General features: G+C 35.0%; 1 protein-coding gene across 2 annotated transcripts; it reads left to right on the top strand.

The window, feature by feature from the left end:
• The first annotated feature begins 784 nt into the window (after positions 1-784).
• Positions 785-12,873, top strand: LOC134246136 (KAT8 regulatory NSL complex subunit 1-like). Of its 2 annotated transcripts, none has more exons than XM_062728421.1 (9): positions 785-938; positions 1,338-2,708; positions 5,627-6,429; positions 7,114-7,213; positions 7,361-7,455; positions 9,271-9,384; positions 9,887-10,148; positions 10,419-10,482; positions 10,904-12,873. In XM_062728421.1, exons 2-9 carry the CDS (start codon positions 1,489-1,491, stop codon positions 11,609-11,611), a joined length of 3,366 nt encoding a protein of 1,121 aa, XP_062584405.1. In that variant the 5' UTR covers positions 785-938; positions 1,338-1,488; the 3' UTR covers positions 11,612-12,873. The 2 variants fall into 2 exon arrangements, with proteins under 2 accessions (XP_062584405.1, XP_062584404.1); XM_062728420.1 differs by having other exon boundaries at positions 10,419-10,494.
• Positions 12,874-14,425: the final 1,552 nt, after the last annotated feature.

Here is a 14,425-nt window from a genome sequence, read left to right as displayed (position 1 = left end):
TTTTTTGTTGTAGCATGATTAAATCATATAAATTGGTACAACTGTGTACGGATTAAAAAGATCTGATTGTGAAAGAAAGTTACCCCCCAACCCCCCCCCCCCCCCCACACACACACACACACACACAACAGGAAATTATAGGTTATTCTGGAGTTTGAAGAATTGTCTTTCTTTCCTTACTTTCTTTTTTTCCCAACGATTTTTTTCTGTTATGCCTTTTAAAAACGATGCTTCGTCCCTGATCCTGTTCTTGGAGGATTTTTTATCAGTTTTGAAAAAAAAAGACTTTTCCCCGTCTTGAATTTACTTTCGGAACGTTTTTCAATGAAGTATTGAAATTAAAATTTATAATAATCATTTTTCTTAGGTCAAATTGAATTGGAAAAAGAATCATAACAGTTTATTCAAAAAAGAAAAGGTTGAAGCATAATTGCCCTAAGAGTAAATATTTTGACAAGGTGCCTAGCTTTAGCGCGTCATCTTATTTATAATATCGGTATTGCATTTTCCTCCCCAGTATTTATCATATTTTTTACAAATGTTAATTTATGGATTTGAATATGTGATTTAATTGAAATTTGTTTTGTGCTACAGATTAAATAATAAATAGACCAATAAAAATTGGAAATGCTTTTTTTTTTTATTATCTAATAATATCGAATACTGTACGAGGGAGTGTGTTTAGTAGATAGATTATGGGAAACTTCCAGAATCGACCAATAGTTAAATAGCACCTAGAGGGGGATATGACTATTGGTATTGCGAGCGGAATAATGAATCCCGCATTTTTGTAATATGATGGCTTGGCTGTAAACCCTCTGTACGCCATTATGGTGGATTTTGTTTGTAAGGGCGGACCAAAAAGCACATTGCGAAACTCTTGAAAATAGATATGATCCACCATGATTTATGCTCTTAAGAAAAGAAGAGGATTAATGGTATTAATGAGTTATATTTTTGTGTACACATATTGCATTTTTATGTCGGGAATAGCATGCGAAATTAATTTAGACGACGACATTACATGCGCTTTCCAGGGACGTGGCCCAGATCACGTGGTTTGTGATTATTGTTTAGTCTGTGTTTATCAACACTTTTTATGGATATTTTAGAAGCTTCTAGTGATTGACATGTAGTGGAATCGTGAAATAAATCATTACTTAAAATTTATGTGTAGTTCTAGGTATTGATAAGCAGAAATCGATGCTTGTTTTGCGTTTGTTTGGCATTGGTTAAAATTAGGTCAACGAAAAAGTCCATTTCCTGGACGCTAATTTCATGTGTAATGTATATTTATAGGAATATGGCAATGCTACGATTTTTTTTTACTTTTGTAGGTATTCACGAAAAGTAACTATAAAGGCTATGCTGAATGTACGGTTGGAGAATAACCACTGTGAGATAATCCTAACCACATGCCATTGCATCAGGCAAAATTAGTTCACCTCTATTTAAAGAATTCTCAAAAATACTGACTTTTAACAGTGCATGTCTGCTCCACTTTCCCTAAGAGTATGCTGTCTTGTTGCAATGGCGCCTGCACTCACTGATCCAGTGGCGACCCAGACCAAATTAAAAATAAAAGTCTTGGACCCATCCTCGAGCCTGCCTTTAGGAAAACCTGTAGAGGTGGTGCACAAAGACAGCATTGCCATTCATAAAGGGACACCAAACTGTAAAGTTACTCTGAATTCTGTTTTAAATTTGAAACAAATTGAGAACAGTATTCTTAAAACAGTTGGACTTAATTCAAAGATAAAGCAAATCAAAATTATTCAGAAAGGTGCAAATAGGAACAAAAACCCTGGGCCGCAGTTGGGGGTGGTGCAAAATAACGAACATTCTGGTGACCAGAAAATGAACCAGCCCTTGGAATCTGTGAATGGAATGCCGAAGGAGAATGGTTTAAAAACAGCAAGTGAACTGAAAAAGTCCATTGAATTAAATACACTGACAAATCTAAATGGTGATCACAATCCGGTAAACCATACTTTGCAAAATGGAGACCCAGAACAAACATATACAGTCAGTTCTGTACCAGACATGGTGACGTCGGTTAATTCTGGAACAGAGGTCGCTCGTGATGACGTGTGTGATGGTGCAGATATTGACACTGAATTTGTTGACATTGAAAACGAAGAGACTGATCCCATAAAGTCTGAAAAAGAACTAAGTGAGGAGGTTAGTGAAAAGCAACATGTTTTGGAAAGACGAGCAGACAGACTTCTGAAAAGATTACGTCGATTACAAGGACGTCAGCTGGAGACGCACATTAGAAATCAAACCGGGAGTTACGTCAGCTTCCTTCATCGCAATCTCCAGTCTGTAGCACATAGATCAATGGGAATATCCGGTCCAAATTCAGAACTTAAAGCAGAACTTTTGAAAAGTGAAGATGTGAAGAGTTTGTCCACTGCAGCCCTTGTGAATTTGGTGAGAAGAATTCAGTCCACACAAAATCAGGCTGCGCTGAACAAGCGCATCGCCACACAGAAAAAAGCTAAGGAGGAAAAGCCATCTCAAAGTGTGTTGGTGATAGACGGACAAATCTGCAAAGAAGCCAACCGTGTGTCGGGGCAACTCCAAACCAACCTGAATCACATTCTGGACACTTTGGACTCAGACGCCACAGAAAGTAGTTCTGGAGGGGAAAGCTGTGATGAAGATGATGAGTATGAAAGAGAAAGAAAAATCCCTCCACCACCATTGTAAGTGTGCAAATAATAGAGTGTTAATATCTACTTCATGTGTTAAATCTACTGCACTAGGATTTTATGACTATCTGTGATTTTTTTGTGTGTCTATGTGTTTGACGTTCAAGATGTTAGTTTCAAAGTCTTGGAAATAATACTAAGATGATAATAGTCATGGTATGCTGGTATCTTACAATGAAGCGCATTGAAGTGGTAAAATTTTCCGTTTGGATGAAACGTTCTGAGTCATGTTTTGAACGTCAGTTACAACTTAATGACACGCCCATTTCTTTAGAAACGAGAAAGAAATATTCGTCGTAATGTTTTAGGACACCCATTCTTCGCGACAAGCAATATGAGTTACACTGAAATGGAGCTTTAAAAAAAATTAGAAGAGAGAGTTAGAGACTCTCCGCTTCTGTAAAACACAAATTGCAAGGAATATGTACATATTTTTGAACTTATCGTGTCTATTGAAGTTACCACAACACATGTTTCGGTCGAACACGTGTTTACTCGGTATTTATTTAGACCGTCAATTTCATTGGCTATTATATTTATGGAAAACCTGTTCTACAGGTATTTGAAGAAACAATTTGACCGTGTTATCCATTTCTAAAGAAATGGGCGTGTCATAAGATGACAATAAACGTTCTAAAGATAGCTCAAAACGTTCCATTCGAACGGAAAATTTTACCACTTCAATGCGCTTCATTGTAATTTTTTTGAGGAATTGCTTATTGAGTAGTTTTTGATTTTTTAGCTTCAGTAATATTGATCTCCAGCAATAAATCCTGTTGAAGCTTTTGGGTTTTTAAACCTAAAATGGCTTAGAATGGGAAGTTGGCTCAGGAAAACAGCATGGAATTAATATCCCTAAGAAAATAGGTTTTCTATGATGTAGTATAAATAGGTTTTGAGACGGTCTCTTTCTTAGTTTTGCCCTTAGGATTTTAGTCAAAGGACTGATCTTACTCCTTGTGAAGAAATTAACAATGGACAGGTAGCTGAAATGGTGTGTTAGAAAAATAAAGGTTGATTTTGATACCATGAAGCACAGATTTAATCCACTTAGCCTTGAGCTATTTATAGAACTTTGGGAAATCCCATGGATAATGTCAAAGTTAAAAAAAAGTTAATTACATTACAATTTCATTTTCTGTCAGTTTTGCTGTGCTACATATGATTCACACATAACATGAAACCCATGTAAATAGGTTTGCTGAATAATCTGTGTTATCATTTAATTTGATGCAATTATTATTAAAGACTGATTTTTAAGGTGTTTTTCCAGAATCTGATTTAATTGGAATGAAATACAAAAATGAGAAAAACACAATAAAAAAATCTTTTTAATTTCTTCAGAATTTTTTTCTCCATAAACAGAAAAATGTTTGTAGTACAACTGGATTTTCTAAAATCAATAATAGTCTATTCATTTCTGAGGTTAACCATACCAGCATTAAACCAGAGTATATACAAAATAAAACATAAATATAAGGCACCTGTCCTCATTTGCTTCATTGCAGTATTGAATTTAAGTCACTTCTGGGTTTCTCAGCTAAAACAAAGTATGTATAGTTTTAGAAGAATATATGATGTACACTTATATGGTTAATATACATTCTTTGCTAAAGTAAATAGAAATGAAAATCTGTCCTTCATCAAAAAGGCATTCTTCAGAAAAGCAATATCATTTTATTTAAAAAAGTATGGGGCATAAATTCGGATTTAAATAATAAGAAATTTATTGTCAAAACAAAAAAAAATCAATAATACTAATCATTCTGCATTTTAAAGTATAGTAAATATTATTAGCAGTAAACATTTAGTAATTTATAATGATTATATATTTGAATATACTGTACTCATGAAAATGAACAGTAAGTCTTGGAAGAAAGTTGCAGCTATGCAAAGCTTAGATAGGATGAAGAAGATGATTATTGCATAGTCATGATTGTGTAAGTTAGTGGTAGGATATTTGAAATGTAATTATTTAAAGTAAGTGATGTACTTGCTTAGGGGGAAAATGACAATTCACTTGCATGCGAGTCTGATACTATGTCATTTATATGCATCAGTATGTATCTTATCTATGGAGGGTTGGAAGGTGGTGGAATTCTTCATTTGGTGCCTGAAATCAATACTTATTGATCAGCACATTAGGAGTCAACATTATGTATCTATATATTATATACGTTGTTATTGATCCGTGTGAGTTGCCAGTCTACCTTGAGGACTTACCTAGGAAAGTAATTGATACCTTGAGTCATCAAATAAATACAAAGCGTCACTTGTTTCTTTCTTTTACCTCATTTACTTCCTTCCGTTTTTAGAACAACGAGGTGTGTTTTTATAGTTCCTCAGAATTTCTTTAACATTAAAGGACATAAAAAAGAAACCTGTAAAACATGAACATGATGACTATGAATTATTTAAAGGTTAATGTGCTAGAAAAGGTTATTTAAGGAATGACATATTTATTAACCAAGTAGACAGTGCCTATATCATGTTGATGACACCACTTGTGGTCTGGACCTTTTTCTCAAAATATGAAAAAGGAGACCAAAAAAATTTCAGTTCTCAACAAGTACATAAAAACTGGTGAAGATTTGAAACGGTGATTAATTTCCGAAAAATCTATAAGCTATACAAGTCTGCAAAATGGGAACATCTAAGATTTAGTAGGTCACAAAAATTCTTAATGGTATATATGAACCATAATGTATTTTGAAACAGAGAAAGTACGAAGTTGTCTTTTTTGTAATATTTCTTTCGTGAGAAAGGGCTTTGAAACTTTGATATATTGAACTGAATTAATATTTCGAGACATAAACTTGTATGATTTGTCTTTAAATTGAAAATGAATAGACTAGTTAAAATTGAGTGTCAAATCATGATCCAAATAATACTTCAAACATTAAATTTTGCAGGCATCGTCGGGCGGAGTGGAAGTGGGCATCAGATAGGGCAGCAGTGGCGTGTCGATGGACATGGTTACAAGCTCAAGTCTCCGATTTGGAATACCGAATACGTCAACAAAGTGATATTCACAAACAAATTAGGCATAATAAAGGCAGCGTTGTTTTGGGTGAACCTCCTTCATTGGAGGAGCTAGGTGCACGCCTCAGGCAGGCTAGGGCAAATGGAAAACTATTATCACCTATAGAAACCAAAATTGCCGATTTTGATGCAAAGAATGTATCAGGATCCCCCTGCAATATAGCTGCTGTTATGACCAATGTTAATCGTCAAGCAACAAAATTAACACAATCATTAGGAAACTGTTTAACACCTATTCAGTCTAACTTATTGACAGATAACAAATTAAAAGACGGACAAGGTAATTTGAATGGTGTTGTCAATTCCACGCATCCATCCTCTACAACGGAAGAAAATGTGTCGGTGTTACCGGGTCCTTCCGGTGACACGTCGTCTGTGGAACAGTCTCCACCTTCAGTCCTTCTGGACGCTACCTGTCAGGCTGCCAGATGCCGGCCTGTGCGTAGTTATAGGAAGAGGAAATTGTTACGGACTTCTGGCCTGCATCAGGTCTCTCGTAAGGCCGCGCGCCTGTCCACGGTGAAGTGTCACTGTTCTCCGCCTTTCTCTTCGTGTCCCATGTGTGGGGGGCGATACAATAATTCACAGACTGTGGACGCTGACACCATGCCGGTTAATGAGAGAGTGTCCCTTCTTGATCCATCCTATCACCCAGTTTTGTCTTTCAATGAAGGTAATATTATAGTTGAATAATTTCAGTTTTGTTTCATAAACATATTAATATGCAGACAAATAAGTTGGGAAAAAATCTGATTGAGATTTAGATCATGTGACAGCCTTTGTCTAAAGCAAAGCAATGGAGAAGATTTCATTGTTTTACTCTAGATATTGTCTCTCACATTAACCCTGGTATCTACGCAAGCATATTATTTGTTTTAGATCAATACGAAAAGCATATTTGTTTTAGATCAATACAAACCTGTAATTAATAATTTTCCGTTTAATACCTAGGAAATTTAAGACAACTGGTATGATGATAATAACCCCTCTGCTAAGCTGGATTCTAAATACGTAAAGATTTTTGGGCCATAACCAATTTTCAGAAAATACAAGGGATGGCATGATTGGTCTCGTACTGTTCTAGATTAAGTTTTATAAATGTTTCTCATTTACTAAATGTACTGTGGATGTTCACATCTAAGAAACACATGAACAAGAACTATATATGGTACATATTACCTTCAGAATTTCATCAGCTAAAAAATGTATCTTGAAAAGAAAATGTAGACATTTCCAAGTCACAATATATAGTACAGCTGAAGCAATATTCTTATGTGGTTTTCATTGTTTCTCCATGCCTGTGAAATTGAATGAAAACAGTTTGATCTAAAAATCTTTGACCTTTTATTCCCTGCAGAAATTCCACTGACGATTCACTTTGAGGCTTTGCTGAAGAGTGGAGACTGGCAAAACAAACCACCACCGAAAGCTACAAAACTCCTGTCTACTGACAGAAAGTAAGTGATTGGCTAGCTTTACTGAAATAATACTGATACTCTGTTCTAAATTCAGTAATAGCTAAATTAGAGTGAGAGCGCAAAGAGGAAGGCAATGAAAATTGTGTATTTATCAGTTGATAATGTTGCTATATGTTAAACTTGTAGACGACAAAAGCTGTTGGTACCTTCTGTGCGAGGAAAAGTTAGAAAGCAGACAAAATATGCAAAGGGTGCAGCTACGGCATTACTGGCTTCAGCAAGTAAGTCTCTTTTTACAGGGTTTCCAAGATGACACCAGGCATGTATAAAAGATGAGAAGATTGATTTTAAGGATATTTAGAATAAGTCCGAATAGAATTGGATTTAGAGTAAAATGTTCAGGCATTTATAATACTATGATTTTGCAGATGGAATATTTGATTTGTTTGTAATGATGTACCAGTGATCTTATAACATGGATAAGTGGTGTGATAAAGCTGCTGATGTTGATGGTCAATGCCGATTGTAGTGCTGGGTATCGCGACTAAAAAAACGTATCGCGATATATTGCAATATTAGATTTTGTATTGCAATATATCACGATATAAATATTTAATAATTTTTTGCTTTTTCGTCAAGGTTAAATGAAAACACAAACTCAAATTACATGTATTCTCGAGTTGATATTCCAATTGCCTGATCGCGTTATGTCGGCGCAAGTGGCAAGATAAGTTTTTTGTGGCACAACTTGTTGAATTCAATTAAGTTGTAATACTCAGATTTAGCTTTAACATGAAGAGGGGTTTCATATAACAATTGTTGTTGTTTCGTTTTTGAAAGGGACATGTCTCTGGTTTCTGATCACACTTCACGTTGCTTGCCGCCATTATTTTACCTTGAAAAGGGCAAATAACTCTTTTTGAGTTGGCTCGCGTAGCGAGCTACTCCCTGTCGACATAGCCGTTTCAGAGCTGTAAAATTTATCACGCATTCATCAAGGTGATCCATACGCCAAATATTATAGTTCTAGCAAAAAATGCTTTGGTTTGAGTGATTGTATAAACTTAAGAGGTAAAAACTGTATAAAATTTCATACTGTAACATTATTTATGCCTTCATGCATTTAAAGAAATTTTTGATTAAATACCTGTAAGATGTACAATTACTGCGTATGAATATATGTTCAAGCATGTTAGGAGGATCTAATCTGCCCATCTGAAGTTTATTTATAATTGACCTAGAATACTCCCTCTCACAAACACCTGCTGTTCTCATTAGCTGCAGCTAGTTGTTGTTGAAAATCTATTTTTAGAATCCAGATTTGCTGTGGGAATCTTTAACCTAGTTACTTCATAACACTGACCACTTCAGCTAATGTGCTTAAATTCATTATAGAATCCAGTCAAAATAATACGGAAGCCCATGAGTGCCAACCTGTATATATAAAGGAAAAGCAATATACACTTTATTTATGAACCGAACATGGATCAGACATATAATATTCAATCTCTTAAGATGCAAAATAAACTAAATATATTAAGGTATGGTGCCCAGATGTATTAAAAAGCTCAATTGACTCGAGCGAGTCAACTCGCAGGCCCTTCAGGCCTTTGATTGTAACAATTTATAGCATGTCGAACCCGAACCAGTATTCACAAAAAAATACCACGATACGTATTGTGAAGAACAAAATCGGGATACACCGGTTAACCGGTAATATCGCACAGCACTAGCCGATTGATCATCAGATCTATAAATTTTATCTGTGTGTTGCATGCAGCTCATTCCAGAATCAAATCTGTCCCTATTCATAATTGTTCTTGCAGAATGAATGGTTCATATGCATGTAATACATACTTGTAATGTTTTTGTTTTACGAAGTTAGCAGTTTAAGAGTAATAGATGCTGAAATCTAAAAAATATGGAGCATTGGATAATAAAATTAGTAGTAGTGGAATTGATTAAGGCACACAACTGAATTATGAAAAATTGTAACCATTACTGTTATTAAACTATGTACATATTTAAAAAAATGTTTGGAGAAATTTTTAAAGATGTATGAACTTTATACTATAGCATATCTGATTTATTTTCAGAGCTGCGGAACAAATATGAGAGGAGAACTCCCACCAAAGGCAGACCAAGTCTGAAGTCCACCAGGAAAGTCTCGGATCTCAGAAAGAGAAGAATAAATGACAGTCTTTCAATTGGTAATAGACTATTTTGAAGATTGATCAAATGATCAAATGTCAATAGGGAATCAAAGTTCATAAAACTAAAATATATAGCAAAAATCTTTCAAATTTTCTTCTCACGAACCACTGGGCCAGAAAAGGTGAAACTTGTATGAAAGTATCTTGGAGTAGTATATAAATTGTACAAATTATGACCCTAGGGCAGGGTCACAATAGGGAATCCAAGTTTTACATTGAAATATATAGGAAAAATCTCTTTATTTAAAAATCTTTCTCTCAAAACCAAAGGGCCAGATATACTGAAACTTATGTGGAAGCATACTCAGATAGTGTAGATTCTAAATAATGAAGGTCCTAACCCGTTGGGGAGGGTGGGGCTACAATAGGTATTACAAGAGAGCAAAGGTCTTAGTGGCCAATGTTTTATTTAATGTTTTTAAGCATATTTTTGCAAGAAGAGATGTATAAGAATTCTTGATCAAATGCACAGTGACATATATTTATTATTTAAACACAGCCCTGAAACAAGACAGTATGGATGATGGACATTTGTCTGGGCCTTCTGACTATGATGATGAGGATGAATATGCAAACTGTGGTCGTGATACCCTCCTGTCTTCTAGCGGGGCTTCAGGGAATTTCAAGGAACTGAAGGATGCTACCATGAGAAAGAGACGCTTAGAGAGTGCATATGATATTGACAACATTGTCATACCATATAGCATTGCCTCAGCAACACGAGTGGTCAAATTAGAGTACAAGGAAATTGTAACACCCAAGTATGTTGACTGTTGTTTTTTGCCTGTTTGCTAATTCCATATTAAGTTACTGGCATATAAATTGTTTCACATATGGAAAGATGATATTGACATTGCAACCACTTGTTTTTGGTACAAGATAAATTATTTTATACTCTATCAGTAGTACAGATTTCATTGAAGTGTGCTGTCAAGTTGTTAGATATTTTAAAAATGGATTAGAAAACATCTCACTGATGTAAGGCAGTAGGACAAATAGGTTATCATACTAAAGTAATCAATTTTTTTCAGGTGGCGAGATATTACAGAGAATTTTGAAGAAACGGACAATACAGCAGAAGATCCTAACAAGGAGGTCACAGATGAGGTAAAATAAATATTTGTCACCAGGTTCACCAGTGCTTGAAAGTCAGTCAGTATATCTGGGTCTCAATAGTTCAGTAATTAGAGTGCTTGCATGAGACTTGATTTTTAACCCCATAGGACATTTTTTATACACAAAAGGTCAGGACATTTTACATTGATCTGCCTGATAGTATTTCTGTGTTTTCACCACTGTCCCAGAACTTTTTAAACTGCACAGGGCTTAATGTCATAGTGGTCATGGTCAAGGCTTTATATTAGGACAGTCATATATAGAAGTCAAAGGTCAAATACAGGCTGCTGCTACAAACCTGGATAAAAGGGGATGCTGTATCGTGTATGTTTATTATATTGTGATATGAAGTGATCTCTCTGCAAGGAAAATTCACACATTCATGTATTTTATTTTGTAGACTGAGAATACATCAGATGAATTCTTTGCTGCAATGCATGATATATGTGAAATCCAAGAGAGGAAGCGTTTCCAGTCTTTCATAAAGTATCCCAGTCGTCGCAGTCGAGGATCAAGAAATGATTCAGGACCATTAACTCCTGACACTGCATCTACAGAGGTGGGCCTCATCAATGAAGGTAATGACAGTGCACAGAAAATCGATGACGATTCTCGACGTAGGAGCCACACTCTGTCCTCGAGTGGAGGCAGCCACACAAACTTAGCTGCCTCACTGAGAGAGGAAGTGTTCCGACGGCGGAGTAGTTCTGCATCCTTGAGGAGGAACAGTGTCAGTGTAGGCACGGATGATATGAGTATGGACTATGATGACGGAGAGTTGGTGGAACCCTGGCCTGTCAGGTCTTTCCCACTCTCTGAGGAAGAGTATGAAGAAATGAAGGTGAGTGTCTCGCAACCTGAAGTAGAGACGTGTACCTACTTTACCCGGAATAAAATCTCAAGCAACTCAATCGATGGTCTGGAGGAGGAGACCAGTGTTAGTGAAGGAACAACGTATGATGCGGTGGAGACTCAGGTCAGTGTACCAGAGTCTCCTAACAGCTCCGCGGGGTCACACACTAGTGAGGATCCCAACGATCCGGAGTGGACTGTAGCAAATAGTGATAAATTGGGGGACAAAAATTTAGTTCGACTCGGTCGTAGGTGATAAAAAGTTAATTATTCAGAAAAAGATCATGAAGAGTAAATTGTTAGATTTCAATGTAGATGATAGATTGTTACGTTTTCTTGTTTCTTTTGTCCTTTGATATTGTCCAGAGTTCAAGTGTGATATATGTTTAAATCACTTATGATGGATAATTCAAATTCGGTAGTGCTATTAAAGAAAAACACCTTCGTTACGCATTGTCAAAGTGTGTTTAAGATATCTGAATGTATGAAGTAATTAAGGTTCACTAATTCATTTAAAGTCACAGAATTTAACCCATCTTGCCTTGGAGTTAGATACAACTGTTGGAACTTTTTTGTACCCATACTTAATATTTGTTGGTTGTGTGTATATATCGATACAAATTGTTTGGTTGAATATTTTATCAATTGTGCAAGATCTGTTTATTTTTTTCTTAAGGACAGGGTTATCTCTTGACAAGATAACAGAATTTTTTGCTGTATTGGGGTTTACTCTAAGGAAAAAAGTTTCAAAAAAATCTCATTAACGGACATGTCATTCATAACAACCACCTCTTTGTTGCTCCTCTTGTATATATATGAGTTATTTTGTAGCACACAGATTTTTTTTGTATTATAATCGTGTACAGATTCTTTTTTATTGAAGAATTAAATGAACAAGTTGGCCTCATAGTGCTATGATAAAAACATTTTTATGACCAATCATTCAACAGAATATTGCAATGTTCACTGTCAATGATGTAAGCACATCTGCCATGTATTAGATAACTTACATTCCATAAAAATTGTCCCATTTCAGTGCTGAGTAATAAGAATCAAATAAGTGTTTCAAAAGAATTTTCAAAATCCTTTTCTTTATTTTTTAAAAGCATTTTTTTCTAGGGTTACATTTAAATCATCACTGCCTTTTTAAAATCATGTTGCAGAAGAGTTGTCCTTCTTGATCTTGTCAAATCATGGAAAACCTACAATTTTTTGAATTTCTTTGAAAGTGGTATTGAAACACATTTTGTTTGTTGACTTTATCAGAAAACATGTTTATGTGACAAGTTGATTACTTGATCAATAATCATCAATTAGTCAGGAATTCTTTTTATTCCAAGAGAATTAAATCTGTTGCATTTTTTTCTTTACTTATTTTCCATTTAGTTTTCAATTCTAGTAATGTTATTTCTGGTGTACCAAAGTGATTGGATTTTTAGCTTAAGATCAAACTACTTCAGTGGTATGTATGATGGCTTCTTCATGAAAACAAAATAAAAACAAAGAAAATCTTTAAAATCTTAGAGTCTTTTACATTTTAGTATAAGATACAGACTCGTGTTCAAAATACAAATGTGTAGGATCCATAGTTAGATGATGAAAACAGATATTCACCATTCAAGCCATTCTATACAAAAAGGGTGCATCATCAAGCTACGGTAAAAATGTGGATAGCACGTCACCTGTGTGTACACATTGCCATTAAAGCCACAGATTGTCTTCATGTGGAGAGGGCCATAGTCGTTATGAAGGTGAAACTGTTATTGCATGTGTTCTTACGGCTTTAAAGCTTTCAAAACATTCTGCATGATTAGTCGTGGAATGCTTGAACTGAAACTTAAGGTACGGATGCTGCTTCATTCTGGGACCACTCATGAATTGGGCCTCGTCTAGATTTCAGAATGTCAAATATTTATTAGAATTCTTCCATATATGACATAATTTCCTGGAGTTATAATGCAACGTGCTAACATACTTTGCATACAGAACTCTACATTTGAGTACTAGTACTGTGCATAATGCAAAACAAGAAAAAAAGGTAGCTATATATATGAATAATTGGAGAAAAACATTTTCAAGAAAAGAGTTTTCATATACATGTAATTAGAATATGTTTGACCATGGCTTTGATGGGCAAATTAAACATTTAAAATTTCAAATGTTTAAGTTTGGCTTTTTTTAAAAATTTACATTTTAAAATTAAAATTTTGAATATTTTTCATACATTACGAAAATATACAAAACAGATTTTGAGGAACGTCTCGTCTGACCTTAAAATAAAAATTTACATTTTAAAACAAGCGGAACAGAACTAAGCATTTATGTATCTGTCGGGATAAAGTTTACTCCAATGCTATTTCCACATTAAAATCACCATCTCGTATGTTACAATTTTTACATGCAAATAAAATATACCCACTCCGCGACTCTAGAGCAAAAGCTTTAACTACTTCGTCATGCGAAAAAAAAAACCTGAAAATTATTTTGAAAAATTTCATCCTAAGAAAGGAAACTGTAGGTATAAGTTGGATTACCATTTGCAGAATTAAATCCAGCTCCTCTAAATACAGGTAAAATAATAAGCCTTACAAAGACAGTGTTGTTCAATACTTTGTCAATTGGGATCAAAACGTACTGATATTTTACACTTCTGAATTATTGAGAACAGAAAGTATAGATGCTTTTCATTTCCCCTAGTCGCTCAACGAGATTTCAACATCCATCTAATACTTTTAATTCTGTCCGACAAAGTTTCAAGGTCTTTTAAAATTACATGTTTGGCCCATCGCCTGGCGTAATCTTCCACAGAATTCATAATATATATAAAATGGTACCAGCCTAAGCCTTTATATTATGGAGCCTACTAATGTTGTCTTGGATATGCTGGTGGGAGTGAGAGAATAAGGTAATATCATTAATGAAGTCCAGGTCTTCAAATGTAGTAAATATTCTCCATTTGATACCTCTTATTACATCAGATGTTGAAACAATACAAAATACGAGCAGAGCAAACACGGACCTAAAAAAATCAGAGAGGTTGAGGTGCCATGGAGGAGTGAGCATCCCCTGC

This window comes from Saccostrea cucullata, unplaced genomic scaffold, assembly GCF_032062105.1.
Source record: "Saccostrea cucullata isolate Sc308-1 unplaced genomic scaffold, CSIRO_AGI_Scuc_v1 ctg47, whole genome shotgun sequence".
Taxonomy (NCBI): domain Eukaryota; kingdom Metazoa; phylum Mollusca; class Bivalvia; order Ostreida; family Ostreidae; genus Saccostrea; species Saccostrea cuccullata.
The sequence above is the reverse complement of the archived record's forward strand: the minus strand, read 5'-3'. Positions and strand labels throughout refer to the sequence as shown.

Bases quoted from the DNA above. Each gene is read 5' to 3' on its own strand.
- LOC134246136 (XM_062728420.1), top strand. From the start codon at position 1,489: ATGTCTGCTCCACTTTCCCTAAGAGTATGCTGTCTTGTTGCAATGGCG. The intron at 10,149-10,418 runs GTATGTTGACTG...AATTTTTTTCAG, and splicing joins AAGGAAATTGTAACACCCAA to GTGGCGAGATATTACAGAGA. The intron at 10,495-10,903 runs GTAAAATAAATA...TTTATTTTGTAG, and splicing joins ACAAGGAGGTCACAGATGAG to ACTGAGAATACATCAGATGA.